Here is a 17,026-nt window from a genome sequence, read left to right as displayed (position 1 = left end):
GTAGGACACACATAGTACCTTGACGAGAAATACCAGTCATGTACGTGGCTGTGGGGACCATGCCTGTTCTTTGTGAGCTGGAAGAAGTGTGGAAGAAGGGGGAGAAGAGCATGGGTCGGTTTAGCTCTGTTGTGTAATAGCTGCAGATATCAAGCACACTAGAGTTTTAATGGAAATTTTGACAACGAGGTCAGAAAGTCTTGCTTGCCTAGGGAGCATGCTACTTAGCGGACAGCGTAGTGTGACAGCTAAGCCTCAGTCAATATGTTAGGCAGGGGATGGAGCAGTCAGAGGGACTGTCACGGTTTTAGTGACAAATTACCATCTGTCAATAAACTCAGAAGCCTTTGGAAATCGGCTCTCTGGCAGCTGCTTTCATGGGATGTAATATAGCACAGAGCTAACTCAGCACAAAAAATAAAAAAGCAATGACTTCCTGTAGACTCTGTGAGTGGTTTTGTTGACCTAATTTTCTCAGTCTCTTGCCCTGGGTCCCGAGCTGGGGTACTGTCACCCCAAAAGCCCAGCCCTAGGCCTCCAGCACACACTGTTTTTCCCATTGCAGTGTGTCTGACCTGCAGCATTGTCTAAGCTGGAGTTCTTGCCAGTTCTGCTGAGGCATCTCATTACAGGGACAACAGCTTTCATATGTACATAAAACGGTCATGTTTGTGCCTGAGCCATAACGAGCTGCCAATTACTTGCCCTGCATCCTTCCTTCAGATTATGAGACTGCAGTTGGCAGTGTGATAGAAGTCCAGCTCTTCAGACACAGTTCCCTTCTGTCTACACAGGACTTTCCCCCCCCTCACTGCCTTTTTGTGACTACTGCACAGCACTGCTAACTCTCCACCCAGCGCCATCATCTGTCTGCAGTCCAGCAGCCATGTGGTGGTACACAGCACCATTAGCTGTGAAATTCAAGTTTGGACTTTTCAAATACACATGTTGTTGATGCAGTACAAACTCTTTTGTGGGAACTTGTTTAAATACATCTGTCCTTGCTTCACAGTGGCTGTCACTGAGCTGGCTGTATAGAGATTTATTTATAGATAGAATGAGAACCATTTGCAAAAAACCTAAATGTGGAATAAGAGCAGTGTCTTACTGAGCGCTACCTAGCGCAGGAAATGCTTGCAGGCACCACGGGGAGAATTGGCCTTTCTATTCCAATTCTTCGTGTAGTCACTTGGAGTTAGGGTAACCTGATTGTGTACACACAATTGTATGTCTTCATTTCCTGAAAATCTCTCTGCTCTAGTTGCTGTGTCTTGGTGTTAATATTGAATTGAGATGAATGGAATATTCCAGAGCAATCTGGTCATACTTTACTCCATGTTTGCAAGGTGGTTTATGGTGATGAGCCCTTTTAATGAAAATGTGAACTGAGCTAGATCTGCGGTTTCTGTAGGGCAGGAATCAACACTGTTATTCCTGTTGTGGGGACGTAATGTCTGCTGGCTGGAATAGTGTTCTGTCACGCTAATGTTTTTTCCTTCTTTGGTGTTTCAAGGGCCTTAAACTCTGGAGTTGAGTACCACTGGGACCAGCTGAATGAGAACATCTTCACTGCGCATTCCAGCAGCAGGAGCACAGAGCGGCCTGGGTAAGTCTTCTGGATGTGAGTTAGATCTGACCCTTTCTGCTGTTTTTGTTACATCTGACAGGACCACTTCTTCTTTGTTCCCTTACCACTGGCAGCTTTAAATATGCAATTTTCTCCCCCTTTGACATTGTCTGGTCGGGTCACCTAGCCTTCTTCCAGCAAGTGACATTCAGTGCCCAAAAGTGCCAGTGATAGTAAAGAACATGTGTCATTCATGGCCCCAGTAACATCCATGAGCAAGTTGTGGGAAGAATGCGTGGGGCTTGATGCATCAAAAGCACCATGCAAAGCAAATGGCCTTTGGAGGTTAACTGAAGAACAGGGCAGTTCACAGAGATAAGGGCAAATCTGTTGGGTGGACCTGGCGACAGATTTTCATCCCTTTAATTTCTGGTCATGGGACAGTTGTTTCTTGGCAGTAAACTCTAAAAATAAAGCTAAATCCCCTGACAGCCCCATTGGCTGTTTCATCCAGTCTGTCCAGTGATGCACATGTTAATTATTCTAAACACAAAGGCGATGCTGCAGTCCCTTGCTTCTTGCTCTGGTGACAAGTACTTCTCTGTAAGCCAGCTGTTCTCAGCAAGAGGGTGATAGTTGTGTTTCTGAATTGTGAGCTCCAGGATCCCAAGGAAGTTACGAGCTGGTGTACAGGGCAATGTCTGTGCTGTCCTACAGTCTTGAGGGTGAAAAATAAACAATAGAGATTCTTTACTCTGCTGTGTGAGTGGATATTGGCACCGCTTACATTTCTGACAGTACATAATCAGTCCTGTATAATGGACAGCTTGAAGGCAGAAATACTGGTCCAGAATGAACTAGCTCAAAGAGAGAGCTAGAAAAGTGTGACAGTTTTCAAAGCCTTATGGTTTTGAAGGTTGTGAATGAGGCAGTCTTTCCTAGAATCTCTTTGCTATTCCCAGCACTTTCAGGCAGAGGTCAGTTTTGAAAAGAGCGTCCAGCATTGTCAAGATTCAGCTGTAGCATCATACACTTCAACTGTTCGATTCTGAGAAGCTAATAAGCCTTGAGGTGATTCCTGTTGTTTGCTTTTGAGAACAGTGTTTCTCTTGTCTGACTGGAATGAGCAGAAGTGCCTGCTGGAGTGCATTCATGTGTGATGCTGACAAACTAGGAAGTTCAGAGGAGGGAAACGATACAGGCTATGTCTATGGGAGTTGAAACTGCCCTGCCGATGTGTAGGAGGTTTTGTATGAGTTTGTGCTTCTGCATTGCACATTGCATTGTCTACCCAATGCAGTGACCCCAAGACAGGTGTTCTGCAGGCTTAATGATGCTGCAGAGATATCTCTCTGTGCCTGTAAGACACACTGCTTCTGTGGAAGGGTGAGTGGACTCTAAGACTGTTGCCTTAAAACTCAAGAGACCAGCTGCTGAGACTGGAGAGGGGTGTCTGTGTGTGTAAATAGGTGCAGATCACAATTCCCTCCATCCCTATCTGCCTAGTGGCTAACAGCCTGGTTGGAGTGGAAGCAAGAAGAACCTCACGTGGATGTTTCAATCTTGCTTGGGCATGTTGCATCCAATGTTCCTAGCCTTATTTGTTTTTCTCTCTTTTCAGAACCAGCAGAGCCACATGGAGAACAGACAGGGACATGGGCCTGATGAATGCCATAGGCCTGCAACCCCGAAATCCCCCCACCTCTGTGACTTCGCAGGGTACCCAGACCTTGGCGCCTCAGCTGCAGAATGCCGAGACTCAGACAGAGAGGGAGGTACAGGAGCAGGAATCCACCTCTTCAGGGACTGGGGAAGGTAGGAGATCAATCAGTGATTTATCTGACACAGCTTACCTGGCGAATTAGGAGTTTCTGCATAGGTACCACATGCTGTCAATGCATTTAACACTCCTTTTATCTCTTTGGCAAATATTTCTCCAGCCTAATTTACCTGTAATCAGGCCAACATGATCAGGAGAGTGAATCTCTGGCCAGATGAATAGAAAAGCTGTCTTTTCCACCTGCTTTGAGGAGGCAAAATGAACTCTTCTTCAGATCGCTGTGTCTTTGTAGAATCAACTGTACTGCCATCACTCCTCACACATCTCCTGAACTCTTAACCATCAGCAAGGCTGCAAGCTGTTGAGAATTATCCTTTCTGCCTCTGTGTTAGAGTTTAGCTTGGTTCTTCAACTTCTGCAAAATGTGTGCAACCTTCACAAGTTCAGCATTTAGATACAAAATAAAATACTGTAAATTGCTTCTCACAAAGCAGCTGTGAGTATTCTGTTTAGTCTGATTGATGAAGTACATGATGGGTGTCCAGCTCAGCTATTCAAAACCGTCTCTAGTGGTTTGCAGTCCAGGAAAACTTACCAACATGTAAAAAGCTGGAAGCTGTGCAATTCCTATATAGTGATAAAGTCACTAGTCTGCTGAAAACATGTTGATTTTGTGCAGGCTTCTTGTCTCAATACTGTAGCATTGTACTTCAATCCAACTCTGAAGGCTTGGCTAGGGAGGAGTTGTGCAGTATATACATATGAAAGACAAGAGAAAATTGAGGAGACAATTTTGAAGTTGTTGGTTCATGATGAACTCACTTGGCTTTGGGAAGCAGCCTACAACATGCCTGTTTGTGCCTCTATGCTTGTTTGTTCTCTGTCATTCTGAAAGATACCTTTTGGTATGTGATTCTTCTACAGTTACTGCTGTGCAGTATTCAACATGTATGATAAGGCTTTGTGTTTCCCTGATCTCTACTCTTCTGTTCAAAGTTAAGTGGGAAATTCTTGGCCTGGGGGATTTCTGTCTGCTTATCTTAGCAGAGCTGAGATTAACCTCTCTGGAAAGTTAGTACAACTGAGGGCATGTAAATAAGTCTGGAACACAGGCTGTCTGGACAACTGCTGATCTCATGGGAACTGATTCTTCCACTGAATGTGGTCCACAGACTGAAAACAGGGTACAGTGAGGGACTGTCTTGCATCGAGGCCATGGTGGCTGATGCTGCAGACTTTGGGGGTCTTTCTCTGCTCTGTTAAACTAGGGGAATTCTCCAGCGTTGCTTTTTTCTGATGCTGTTCTGCAATCATCTGAAGGTTTCATTAACTTGTTCTTTCTAATTAACCTTTCAGTTTTCAAATCTAGATCATGGATTATAACTAGACCGTTAATGAGCTGGGGAAAGGATTGTCCTTTACCAGTGCTTTGGGTGGGATATCTCTACAAAGAAGGAAAACAGGAAGCATTTGGAAGAAAAGGAGTGTAGATAACAAGCCTAGGATAGAATACTTCTCTTTTTCTCCCTTTCTTGCTTGGAAGAAGGTTGATGAGTTCTCCATTAGGTATGATTTCTGTCTCAGGCATTGACTTACTGCATGTCCCCTTGCAAGTGGGCCTGTCACACTCCTGTCAGCTATATAAGGACCTTTAGAACAAAGGAGTTATTCCAGTTCAAACACATGCACTGGAGTTGAAGGGTTTTACCCTGTGATTGATCAGTTCCTGTGCCATTTGCATCCTCACTGGAAATTCCTGTGTAAGGGCTCAAGACCAACTTGAAACAGGGAGCTGTAAAGACATTAACAATCAGGAGTATGTAGGATCAAAAAAACCCAACTGTAATCCATAATAGAAGAATAGTAAAAGGACCCATCATGTAGCAGAAAGACAAATTTTCAGCTGCTGCTACCAACACCTGAAGCAGTTAGCCAGGTACTTGTGGCAGCAGTAGTCTGGTTCATCTGAGTCTTTGTGCTTCACATTATGCTTAAACCTCTTTGCACTGCTTGTAATGGTAAGGCTGCTGTTTTTCTGGCACCATGAACTCTTTTGATGCACGTCCAGTGTGTTCTGGAAGGGAAGATTAGATGCCATGATGCTTTTCTGATGGCTAGTTTGCCCACTGTATCTACCATAACTCTCTGCCTGTTGAAAATGAAAACATGTTTCCTAATAGCATGATCCAGGTGTCAGGGACCAAAAGGGGGGGGGGGGAATAAAAATAAGGAAGATATACTACCACTAGGGTAGGGCAAATTATTAATTGTCTACCAAATGGGAATAAATCTTCCCATAGTACAGTACACCGGGGGCCTGTGAAGATTAATTAGTGTTTTATATGGGACTTTGAAGATGTAAATCACTACATAAAGGCTTAGCAGTATTATCAGCAGTAGAATGGATAAGTCAAGTGTGATTCTGAGTACTGTAAAGGAAAGTGGTTTAGTTATCACCTCGTCATGAGGGGAAAAAAACCCCTAAACCAACAAAACAAAAAAAACGCCTTGTATGTTAAAAAAAAAAAAAAAAAGGAAAAATTAAAAAGAAACGCTAGTGCTGCCCTGAGAATGGTTTCCTTTCCTATGTCCTGTCAGTCCCACAGTTGTGAGGAATTCTGGCTCAGGGCATTTCTTGTACATATGTACTTATCATATTAAAAAAAAAAGTATGCAGAATTGCATCAGGAATCTAATTAAGCTCTGTGCGGGTATAAATAGTTTCCTTTTCTCATGCAAAGCTCTGCGGGGACTTTGCTGCTCTGATTATCTTTCTACCGCCTTTAGAGGTACGAGGAATGAGTATGTGATGACTTTATTAGAAGTGAATCCCTCAAATGTCTGTATCTTTCTGTTTTGCAGCAGTTGGCTTGTGAACTCTGCTCCACATGTAAACTAAAGGTAGTTGGAGTTGAGAGAAAGCTAGGAGATATGCTTAAAACAGTGTTTCAACTGTCTCCTACTTTCTTATAAGCTGACAGATGTAGTGGAAATACTGATAGAGTTGTAACTTTGAGGCACTTTTAATTAGAAACAATCCATTGGGAGTTATACTGTACTTTCCCTTGCAAATAGAGGCATGATGGGAGTGGGATCTGTATCCAACTCGCAAATTGAATCTTGCTTAAAAACCAACAAAAATTCTTGATGTGGCCCCAAAGCTTTAACCTTTAGAAATTGTGATTCCCAGTCCAGACTGGGTCAGGCCGTGGCTGTCACTTGTTCAGACTGCTGGATCTGTGGAGTATGGCACAAGTGGCAGGAACTGTCAGTGACTGCAGTTTTGCAAAAGGTACTGCAGGCTGAAGGAAAGGGACCTTTGCAGAGCTGCGTGACACTTGATGATAGTGAATCCATGCTGTGCCTGGCTGTTGACAGAATATCAATATATCCTTCAGGTAATCCAGTTCTTAAAGAAAAAAAAAATCTGCACAAAAAAAAAAAAGTAATAAAAAGTAATAAAATAATGGAAAGGCAATTGTCATCTCATTTCCTGTCATCTGCATTGTCTCTCTGACTTAAAATTCAGATAGGTAGCTCAGTGCTCCTTGTGCACCATACTAACTACTGACATTGTAGCCATCAGAATACTTGCTATCAGTCTATTGCTACTTTGCCTGTCTTTAGGGGAGCAACATGTTAACTACTGTCATGCCATATACAGTTTTTAACCTGTTTGATTGAAGGGTTAATCACCAGCCAATACAAATTTCCATTGTGTCTAACTGTTTTCAGAGGTTGCAGGAGATACTTTTGAGTGGGAAGAGAGTTGTAAACTGAAGGCTTCGGTTTGTAGAATTCAGTCTGTTCAAACTATTGGTAGTGAAAAGACAGCACATGCAAATGAAACTTCCCTGATATAAGCAGAGCATCCTGAGGATGCCTAAGGAGCACTTAGAAGCAGTCAGTATGCCTGCATGTGGTGTAACTTTTTTAATCTGAGACATTAGGAACACGCGTCAAGGGGCTGCTTGGGCAGGAGTACTCTGTCCCTAGCCAAGCCTCATGAATGCTAACAAAAAACGTGTTGGTTTATGTTAGCTGAACACGTTCTTGCAATGCTGTTGTCAGATGTGATGTGACTTCCGTACAATCGATATGGAAATGGGAACCGGGACACCAGGGATCAGCTTCCAGATCTGCCTCATGTTCTCCAAGTAGAAACGTGGGTAGATCCCTTAGCCTTTCATCTGCCTGTCCATCTGTAAAATGTGCGTCATGTCCTGTAAAAGTGCAAATTTTGATTTCTCTCTAAAACCCTCTGAAAAGCAGTACCTGAAAAATAGAATCAGGTTCTAAAAGCATGTACTATGCAAGCCTTTGCAGTGTGATCTACTCAAACTACTTGGCTCTCTTGGGATTAAATTATGTGGGCTTACAAAAGTAAGTTTCACTCGTATGAATCGCCAAGGTGAGCTATTGCTGAGAAATTTGTTACAAGTCAAACCAGTTGTGTTTTTTCTGAGTTCTGTGGAGTTGTTTGGATTAACTACCTCAGAAAGGAAGTGTGAACATGCTTCTGGGCTTGGTTGGGCAGAAAAGTAACTGGTAGTATTTCTTGTGGCATTAAAGGAGATATGATTATTCATAGTTGGTTATGCTGTGCCGTGTCCCTCCCCTTTCTGTTCTTATGCAAGGAGTGAATTTAAAAATGCTGATATTTTTATCTTTGAGCATCTGAATTAGTGGGTCAGCTCACACCTCAGAGCTATTATTCCATTTTCTCTGAAGATTTAGATATCTCTGCAGTGCTTACTGTTAGTTTTGAAGCTTTGTTTGCAAACATGACTGCTAACTACTGCTGGTTTTAGAAAGAGGACAGTTGAAAATGGGGGAAAAAATTCAAAAGCTATGTTAGTGTGTTGCACAGCCACAGGGGATCCTGATCTCACCCTCGCTTCTGTGGACTTTGCTTTTTATCAGGTGTGTGCCATCCATGCCCAGAGATAAACACATTATACTCCCTGTAAGTACTTCAGAGACCACTTCACTTAAAAGTGGAAATACTCCTGCCTTTTGCCCAGCTCCATCGAAAGTTTGCCAGATATTTTGCCTTTGTAGTCTTCTGTGTCAAATTGTTGTCTTGCTGGAGTAGTGTGGCAGAGGACTTCTAAAAGCAGATGCATTAGCTAAGAGAATATTTTGTTAAATGTTTGAGCCAGTCAGCTACCTTGACAGAAATTCCCTAGTCTTTGGGATATTTGTTTTCTCAAGAGTAATGTTTTGTTCTGTGTTTGGAATAGATAGGGTTTTGGATGTCTGGAAAGGTCACTTTGATTACACTAGAAAGTGTTCATAGGAGCACAGCACCGTGGACACAACACTGATACTTACTTGTGTTGAAGAAGGAAACCATGGGTGGTGATGTCCTGTCAGGTACAGAACTTGCACCTTATGCAGAAAAAGGTTGACACTGTGTCCAAGATTACTTCTTGCTCTGTGATGGATTTTGCTACAGGGACAGCCTGTGCGGAGGATGAATTGTTATTCTGCAGGTGTTGTGCTTACAGTGGTATTTCACACACTGTAACCTGGTTTCACACACTGTAGATGGTTAGTTCCGTTTTCTAGAGTTTGTCTGTAGTGGTCTGAGGCTCCTCTATTTTTCTGACCCTAGAAGGTGGGCTTAGAAGAATGAGAGCCTGAGATAAAAGATTTTACAAAGTCTGGGACACCAGAACGTAGTTTTGAACATAAAATGAGAGAAGAGAAATTGCCTTGTCCATATGGAGAGTTAGATGTGCTGTCACTTGTCCTACTCCTGCACTGGTTTGAGTTCATGCTCTGGATGTGCCTAAACTCTTTGGAGTGTCACAAGTATGGGATTTCTTTCTGTCCTGGTCTTGTTCAGCTGGACGTACAGGGAATGTTCAGCAGGCCACTGCAGCAAGTTGAAACTTATAGCAATCCGCGATGTGGGGTTTACAGCATTTCTGCTGTTTTGGGTAAGTGCCTGTGTGCACACCCTGAACCTTTAGCAAATGGAAGTCAGCTTATTTCACTTGAGCTGAGTACTAATGTAGTCTGCATTGGCAGCCTGGTGAAAGAATGTGTGTGGGAAGTAGGCAGTAGGAACGGGCTGTGTGTGATCTGTGCTGTAGCTCAGCTCAAGGCAAATTGTGCAGGAAGCTTTGCTCTGAACTAGTCAGCCAAAGTCATTGTCGAAATCTCAGAGAGGGAAAGGGGAGGATAATCCCAAAGCAGATGTGCTTGTTGGCTGCTTGAATGGTGAGGCTCACTTCTGGCCCTTGATGGGCTGTCTTTCTGGAATTTCCAACATTGCTGTGTCGCTGTGTTTATGAGCTGAAGGCTCATGACTTGCCGATTCACTGATTTCTGCTGTGACATCAGCCCTTGCCTGTTTTCTGAAGAAGCACCAGCCTCAATCAGAAATTCAGCCATGGCATATGGTAATTCAGGGGCAGGGAAAAGCAAGAGGTGCTGTGGTGTGCACTGCCTGGATGGACTGCTCTGGTGAAGCACATGTTTATAATGCTGAGGAGCATTGGCTGGCTGGGAATCTCTTCTGATTTACTGTTCCAATACTCCTGTATTGGTCTAGTTTATAGTAAGCGATTTGCTAAGAGCACAGTACCTGCTGTTTCAGGACTTGTGTAGTAGATATGACTGGCTGGCATGTCTCTAGGCCAGGTTGCAAATTTTGGCTTTCTTAAGCTTCCTCTTTGGACTGACCACATGGCTGGTAATGAAGTGCTTTCAACTATGCCCTCAGAAGGAAGTGATGACTAAATCCAAAACCATGCTTCTCAAACCTTCCACTTAGTTCTGCTCGTGATTAATGCTTCAGTATCCCCTGACATGCATGCTTTTCACACTGAAGTTTCCAATAGCTTCCTCTGTTCTCAGTCTTCGTACTGGTCAGCCAAGTTCCTAGTTCATGGATCAACCACACCCTAGTTCATCAGCCACATGCTGAACAGGATTTTTCTGCCAGAGTTGTGGGTCAGGCTCCGTCCAGGGGGTATTCTTGCTCACTCCTCTAAGACTCTGCTACAGATTCTCACATGGTTACAGGTGTAAACCTGTGTACAGGTTTACTACATTCCTAGCAAAAAGGGATGTGTTCTATTAGTGAGGATTAAATTTGCCTTTAATGTCCATAATATTTGTACAACAGGGGAGTACGTCAGCAGACTTACTTGAGGATGAAATAAACTGTATCCTGTGATGGGGGAAGCTGGTATTTCTTGATGCAAGTTCCACTGAGCCCATGAGGAAAGGGAATAAGCCATCACTGACTGATTGCACAACGTCTCTACAGTGGCGTGGTGTAGAACTGTGCTGAATACCCTAGCTCTCATATTGGATAACTGATCATAGAATCATTTAGGTTGGAAAAGACCTGTAAGATTGAGTCCAACCTTTAGTCATGTAACTAAATCATAGCACTAAGTGCCACGTCCAGTCATTTCTTGAACAGTTCCAGAGATGGTGACTCCACCACTTCCCTGAGCAGTTCCAATGCTTAACCACCCTTTCAGTGAAAAAATTCTTCCTGATATCCAATCTGAACCTCCCCTGGCACACTTTGAGGCCGTTTCCTCTTGTCCTGTTGCTAGTTGCCTGGTAGAAGAGGCCAACCCCCACTGACTACAACCTCCTTTCAGGTAGTTGTAGAGAGTATCGGCCTCCTTTTCTCCAGGATAAACACCCCCAGCTCCCTCAGCTGCTCCTCATAAGACTTGTGCTCCAGAACCTTCACCAGCTCCATTGTCCTTCTCTGGACATGCTCCAGCACCTCAATGTCCTTCTTGTAGTGAGGAGCCCAAAACTGAACACAAGATTCCAGGTGCAACCTCACCAGTACTGAGTACAGAGGGACAATCACTGCCCTGGCCCTGCTGGCCACACTATTTCTGACACAAGCCAGGATGCCATTGGCCTTCTTGGCCACCTGGGCACACTTCTGGCCCATGTTCAACTGCTGTTGACCAGCACCCCCAGGTCCTTTTCCACTGGGCAGCTTTCCAACCACTCTTCTCCCAGCCCGTAGCACTGCCTGGGGTTGTTGTGATCCAAATGCAGGACTCGGCACATAGCCTTGTATAACCTCATACCGTTGGCCTCAGCCCATCAATCCAGCCTATCCAGATCCCTCTGTAGAGCCTTCCTGCCCTCCAGCAGATCCACACTCCCGTGCGATTTAGTATCGTCTATGAATTTACTGAGGGTGCACTTGATCCCCTCATCCAAATCATTGATAAAGATATTAAACTCCACAGCCCCAAGTATTTTTCTTTTCCTAGTCAGTGTGGCATTTTGGCTTTTATTGTGTTTTAACCCCTCCCTGCATCTAGCCTTGTTGACATTTGTGTTCATTTCCTTGGTGCAAGAGAGTTCATGGCTTTCTCTTCTAATCAGCACTGTGATAGCTTTATGGAGGTGGGACTGAGATTTATTTCTTTAATAAGAATCGGCAGGATCCCACTGTGGAATGTTTCTAGCAGTTTATGATTACAGACTGTTCCCCAAATGCTCTGGGTAGGGTTTGTAGCAAAAGAAGGATGTTGGGAAACAGAACTGGGACAAACTTCCTTGTTTGTGGGGATTCAGTCTCCTATGTGGACTATTTTTTTGTGAGATTTTGTTCTTCAAAGGTAATCTTGAGCAACAAAGGTATCTGACAGTGGTTCTCTCAGAGCTCAATAGAGCCTGACTATGAAGGGAAGTCTCAGAAATAGAGCAGACAAAGACTGTAGGTCTTGAGATGTTTTTTGCATTCCTCAAAAGATACCAGTCAGGGGAGCAGGAGCGTACACACTTGATCTTTCCTTTGTCATAGATGATGTGAAAGCACAGACTGTGTTCTCTAATTGCTGTCTGCTCTTGGCTGCTGCTTATGTCTTCCCTGACTGACACTGAGGACATGGCCATCGTGTCATCTGCCTGGGCTTTTCTCAAACAAGTGAAGTAGCAAAAGGCCACAGATTTCTTTAACACCACGGTGAAATGTTTGGTTTATTGTAGTGCAAACTGAGGTTTTTCTTCCTGTCCCCATGGAACTGGCAGGATTGTCTCTAAAGCTGTGATAAAACATCCTGCCTCTTTGACTACACTTTTTTCCCCCACCTTTACAGCTGGATAAGAGCTGCTTCTCCAAGGTTTGGACGTGCAAGTCTGTGAGGAATACCTGTGGGAGTGGCTGAGATTTTCTTGTCAGAATTCGGTGCCTTTGTTTGGCACTTAACCAAAAGTTATGGAAATAAAATGTTGGGTTCCCTCTGGAATAAAACCCATCTTCTATCCGATCATGTGCACACTGGATGATGCATCTACCCAGCATGCTTTCTCTTTGTGTTGTAGTTTGCCTTGTGCACCAGAGTTGCTTCTGCTTTCTTTTGCAGGGGAAGGTCCAGAATATGGAGCCAGTGGGGAGGATGCCCTGAGTAGGATTCAAAGGCTGATGGCAGAAGGCGGCATGACTGCCGTGGTTCAGCGGGAGCAGAGTACCACCATGGCATCCATGGGCGGCTTTGGCAACAACATCATTGTGAGCCACCGGATCCACCGCAGCTCTCAGACTGGTGCCGAGTCCACTGGAGCTGAGGGCACATCAGCACAGCAGTCCACCTCACAGCAGCTGGACACAGAGCTGGAGGGACGGATCCTGTCAGAGTCTGTGCAGCTGCCGGAGCACGGCCTGAGCCCGCGGACAGCCCCTAGCGCGAGTGAAGGACAAAGCGCTGGTGATCTGGACCTGCCAGAGCAGGCCCAGTCCTCCATGGACACCGAGGGACCAATTGAATACAGTGACCTAACTAATAATAACCATCTTCCTGACAGTACCAACTTCTATAGTAATGACAGCACCAGTGGGGAGTCGCGGAACAGGTAGAGATTAAATTGTGTGTTGGTGCTACCCTTGTACTGCTCAGCAGAGACCTGTACCTCACAGCTGGCCAGGAGTTGGAAGACTAGGGACATGTGGCTCTGACAGGATGCTGGCGGTTCAGAGGGCTTCTCTGTCCTCGGTGGGGGGGAAAGGGATAAGAATTACAAGGGAAGCCATGGGCAAAAAAGCATACTTAACTTCTAACATTCCCACTGCTGAAGAGTTAACAGGAATACAAACCACGCTGTCTGCACATCATGCGAATTTTGAAGCCCCATGGCATCCTCTGAGTTCAGCCCTAACCCTCCAGTTTGGTGTGTCATCCTTTGTAAAGCCTCTTTCCTTTCCTGTTTCCAGCCCTTTTATGCCCAGGGAGCTGATCAGTAGCGTGAGAAAGGGAAAGGGGCCTGCAGCATCCTTCTGGAGATAGGCAGTACTGGGCAAACCCAGGTGTGATGCTCCAGCTCTGTTGCTGGAGTGGAGGAGTCTTCCAGGCCACAGTCCCTCTCCATAGCACAGCACTGCTCCCCGCCAGGGTGTGGTGTTCTGAGACCAGTCCTGCCTATGCTGTGGTCTTTTCTGGGAAGAACTGGGCTTTGCCGAAACATGCATGGCTCATGATATCCTCACGGGTGGGGACCTTTCCTTTTTAGAGAGCTAGTTTAGTACTTGGCAGGAACCTAAGTAGAGCTGCTGTATAGATGGGTAGAGGGACAGGGGCTACTGCTCTCTAGTCAGGATGCAGTTCACACAAGGATGTTCTAAGATGTGCCAATATTAACATGAATGAGCCACCCCAGTGGTTTCATAGTGCCAGGACTGAGCTGAACCTGCCCGGAATGGTGCAGGAATTGTCTTTCAGCTCCAGGCCAGGATGTGAGGTATTGCTCTGTGATGTAAGGTGTTGCATGTGAAATCTTGACCTTGTACATGTAGTTTCTAGTGGAGAAGTCAAGGCTCTGATATTTTGTTTTTAGTCTCAAATGTGATTTTCCTTTTCGTTTGTAACTCTCCATCCCTAGCAGGCTTGTGGAGGAAGGACAGGGAGAGTGTGAGTGCTAACGAGGGAAACACCAAAGATCAATGTCATTAAAATATGACAAACCCTTGCTTGACTTCCTGTCTTCATTTGTGTGATGGTTGTCTCTGTGTTTGGCCTTGGGGATAGATACATCCGGCTCAGAAGCTCAAGCAAACTTACAAATGTCAGATGATGATCACCATTTCCCAAGAGGAAAGCAGACTCAGCCTGTGAGTTGAAAGCCCAAAACTGGGAAACAAAGAGGAGCATTTGGGAGTCTTGCTTGTGAATCACTTTTTGACTAGTTTGGAGATGAGTAGGCACCTCTCCAATGCCCATGGTTCAAGTAGGGGGAAAGGAGTGTTTCACCTATCCAGCTTAAAAAGGTATGTAGAGATGCAGCGCTACCTTGGGCAAGCAGAGAGTGGTCTGTCTTGCTAACCTCTTGAAGCAGAAAATGGATGCAGTATCTGACTGTTCTGGTTAAAGGAACGCACACCCCACTGTTACCACTCTCCAGTGAGAGATGTTTCCACTGCTGTCTGAGCACCTGCCAGCAGCTGCTGTGCTCCTGCCCAGCTCCTCTAGATTCTGTGCTGCTAAGACATTATAATAAATAAGGCTATCATTAGGCAGCACTCAAGCTCCCAGTCAGAAGAGTCTGTTAGAGAACATTAAGCAAATCTTCTCTTAAATCACAGCCTGGAAATGAACCTTAAATCAAATCAGCTGCTGCCAGGCCTCATTGCAGAGTGTTAATGAGGCTCTAAAACCTGCCCTGAGCCAACCACATCCCTGATCTGACAGGGGAGCAGCCTGAAAAATGGAATTCCCTTGTGGCAAGGAAGGTTTCATGCATCCCTGTATTGCCTTAGTGTGGAGTGGCCTGAGGATGTGCTGGCAGTTGGGAGCCAGAAGAGCTACGTCTCAGCTGAGAACTTGGGCAGACAGGGCAGTGCAGGTCTAGACAGAGCTGTTTACTGCTCTGCTTAAAAACAAACTACAACAGACTCTGGAAAAAAAAGTGCTTCAGCTCAGCCTGACATCTCTTCTTCCCTCTCCCTGCATGATTCCTGTAAGAGTCTTGAGGCCCATTCTTGGTGGATGGGTTGCAGAGCATTCATAGATGTCCATTTCCAGAACCAGAGCCAAGCTACCTACAGAAAAATTTCCATCTTGGTTGGAGGAATGTCTTCAGGGCTGTCTCACTCTGTTGGCAGACTTTCAAAGGCCTTATGTGCACCGTTGCTGGACGCTCTGGCTGTGCTGCTGTGCAGGGACCCGAAGCCTGCTCTGCTGAGGACTTCTCCTTGGTCCAGACCTGCCCCCATTGGAGACAGTGGCAGAACAGGCAGTGAGCTCTGGTGGGAGCAGGAGCAAACCGCAGTTGCTGTCTTTGCATTGACTCAGGACATCTCTGAAGCTCCAAAGCAGTTTTCTATTTAAGACTTACAGGAGAGACTTCCTTATGAGAGCAGGCAGCTTTGTAATTCCTCCTAACTCGCTCTGTAGCTCTGGGCCAAAGGCTGATAACAGCTGCAGCCTGTGTTCCTACAGGCCTTAAGCAGGAGCAGTGGGCAGGGTGGGTGCGGGAAGGCTTAATCTTCAGATACTGCCCTGGGCGTGATTTGTTGATGATCTGCTGTGGCTACACAACCAAGAAACTGCTCTCAGGTGGTAGGCTTCTACATAGAGAGAGCACTGCTTTTCTTTTGAGTTTCAGGCCTAGAATCTGCTGAGCTCAGTTTGTTCCTACCTGAGAGCTAACGGAGGGAGGTGGATGGGTGGGAAGAGTGTGGGAAAGGAGAGAAACTTGAGCCCACTTATGCAATGGGCTCACACACACCCCACCCCTAATGCAATTTATTTCTTATGCCTTCCGTGCTTTTTGTGGAACAAAAATCTCTCTCTGCAGGACTACCCTGCTCCAGCCCAGCAGTCTTCCTCTGTTGTTTCAGTCAGGGCTGATCTGACCGTACCCTTGAGCAACACCCCTGAATCTGCATGATGACTTGAGGCCTGGAGCCCTGTGCAGAACAGGAGGTGGTGGGATTGACCACGCCCAGGACAGTGCAGCAAAAGCTCAAGGCTCCTTGCAGCTTACCTGTTCACTGCAGTGTGACAACGCAGTGCTGAAGCAAATGCTGTGCCAGAAGCAACATGGAAATTCAACGAGAGCTGCTTGAGGAAACCAAATCAGAGCTGTGCATACTTGCTGGCCCAATTTAGGAGGCAAAATGAGAGCTTTACTGCGTAGGAGCAGGAAATAATCTTAAAAACCGAAAGCTTTTCTCAGCCATAGCCTGTCAGGAGCCTTTAAATGTGCTAACAAAATCCTGGGGAAAGGAGAAATATGATGCAGAGAATTTTATTTAGCTTTCAAAAGGCTTTTGATAAAGTCCCTCACAAGAGGCTGTTAAAGAAACTTAGACACCTCAAGGGTGAGGGATAGAGTCCTCCTGGAGACGGAAGCTGTTTGAGGTGGGAATTAGAGTCATAAGTAATGGCCCTTTCTTGGCATGGAATGAGATTAATGGTGGGTTGGTCGGGTTCAGTAGGAGCCAGTGTTCTCTAAAAGCCCTAATGAGCTGAAAGAGGAGGGGAACAGCTGAACATACAATACTATTTAGGTTAGCTAGGAAGAGAGAATGTGCCAGAAACCTGGGGTAATGGGAGGAGGTAGTGGTTGGAGCTGCTGTGCTGCAAGGGGACTTTTGTATGAATCCTTCACCTGCATGGGCACTGCTTGCAGCTGGTGAATGCTCTGGCATCCCTGGGCCTGGGACCCAGCCAGATGGTGAGCAC

The 17,026-nt window shown here is 45.4% G+C and overlaps 1 protein-coding gene across 2 annotated transcripts in view; it reads left to right on the top strand.

Annotated features, from left to right (window-relative positions):
• AMBRA1 (autophagy and beclin 1 regulator 1) overlaps positions 1 to 14,309 on the top strand; it is a 129,338-nt gene extending 115,029 nt beyond the window's left edge. For both annotated transcript variants that reach the window (XM_051791618.1, XM_051791619.1), the window contains 3 exons: positions 1,514 to 1,606; positions 3,189 to 3,382; positions 12,713 to 14,309. In XM_051791618.1, coding sequence (XP_051647578.1) covers positions 1,514 to 1,606; positions 3,189 to 3,382; positions 12,713 to 13,203 — 778 coding nt within the window. In that variant the 3' untranslated portion in view covers positions 13,204 to 14,309. The remainder of the gene's footprint in view (positions 1 to 1,513; positions 1,607 to 3,188; positions 3,383 to 12,712) is intronic.
• Positions 14,310 to 17,026: the final 2,717 nt, after the last annotated feature.

Source organism: Manacus candei, unplaced genomic scaffold, assembly GCF_025592945.1.
Source record: "Manacus candei isolate 608988 ecotype Guabito, Panama unplaced genomic scaffold, ASM2559294v1 h1tg000033l, whole genome shotgun sequence".
NCBI classification, from domain to species: domain Eukaryota; kingdom Metazoa; phylum Chordata; class Aves; order Passeriformes; family Pipridae; genus Manacus; species Manacus candei.
Note: the sequence above shows the minus strand (reverse complement) of the source record. Positions and strands in the feature narration are given on the sequence as shown.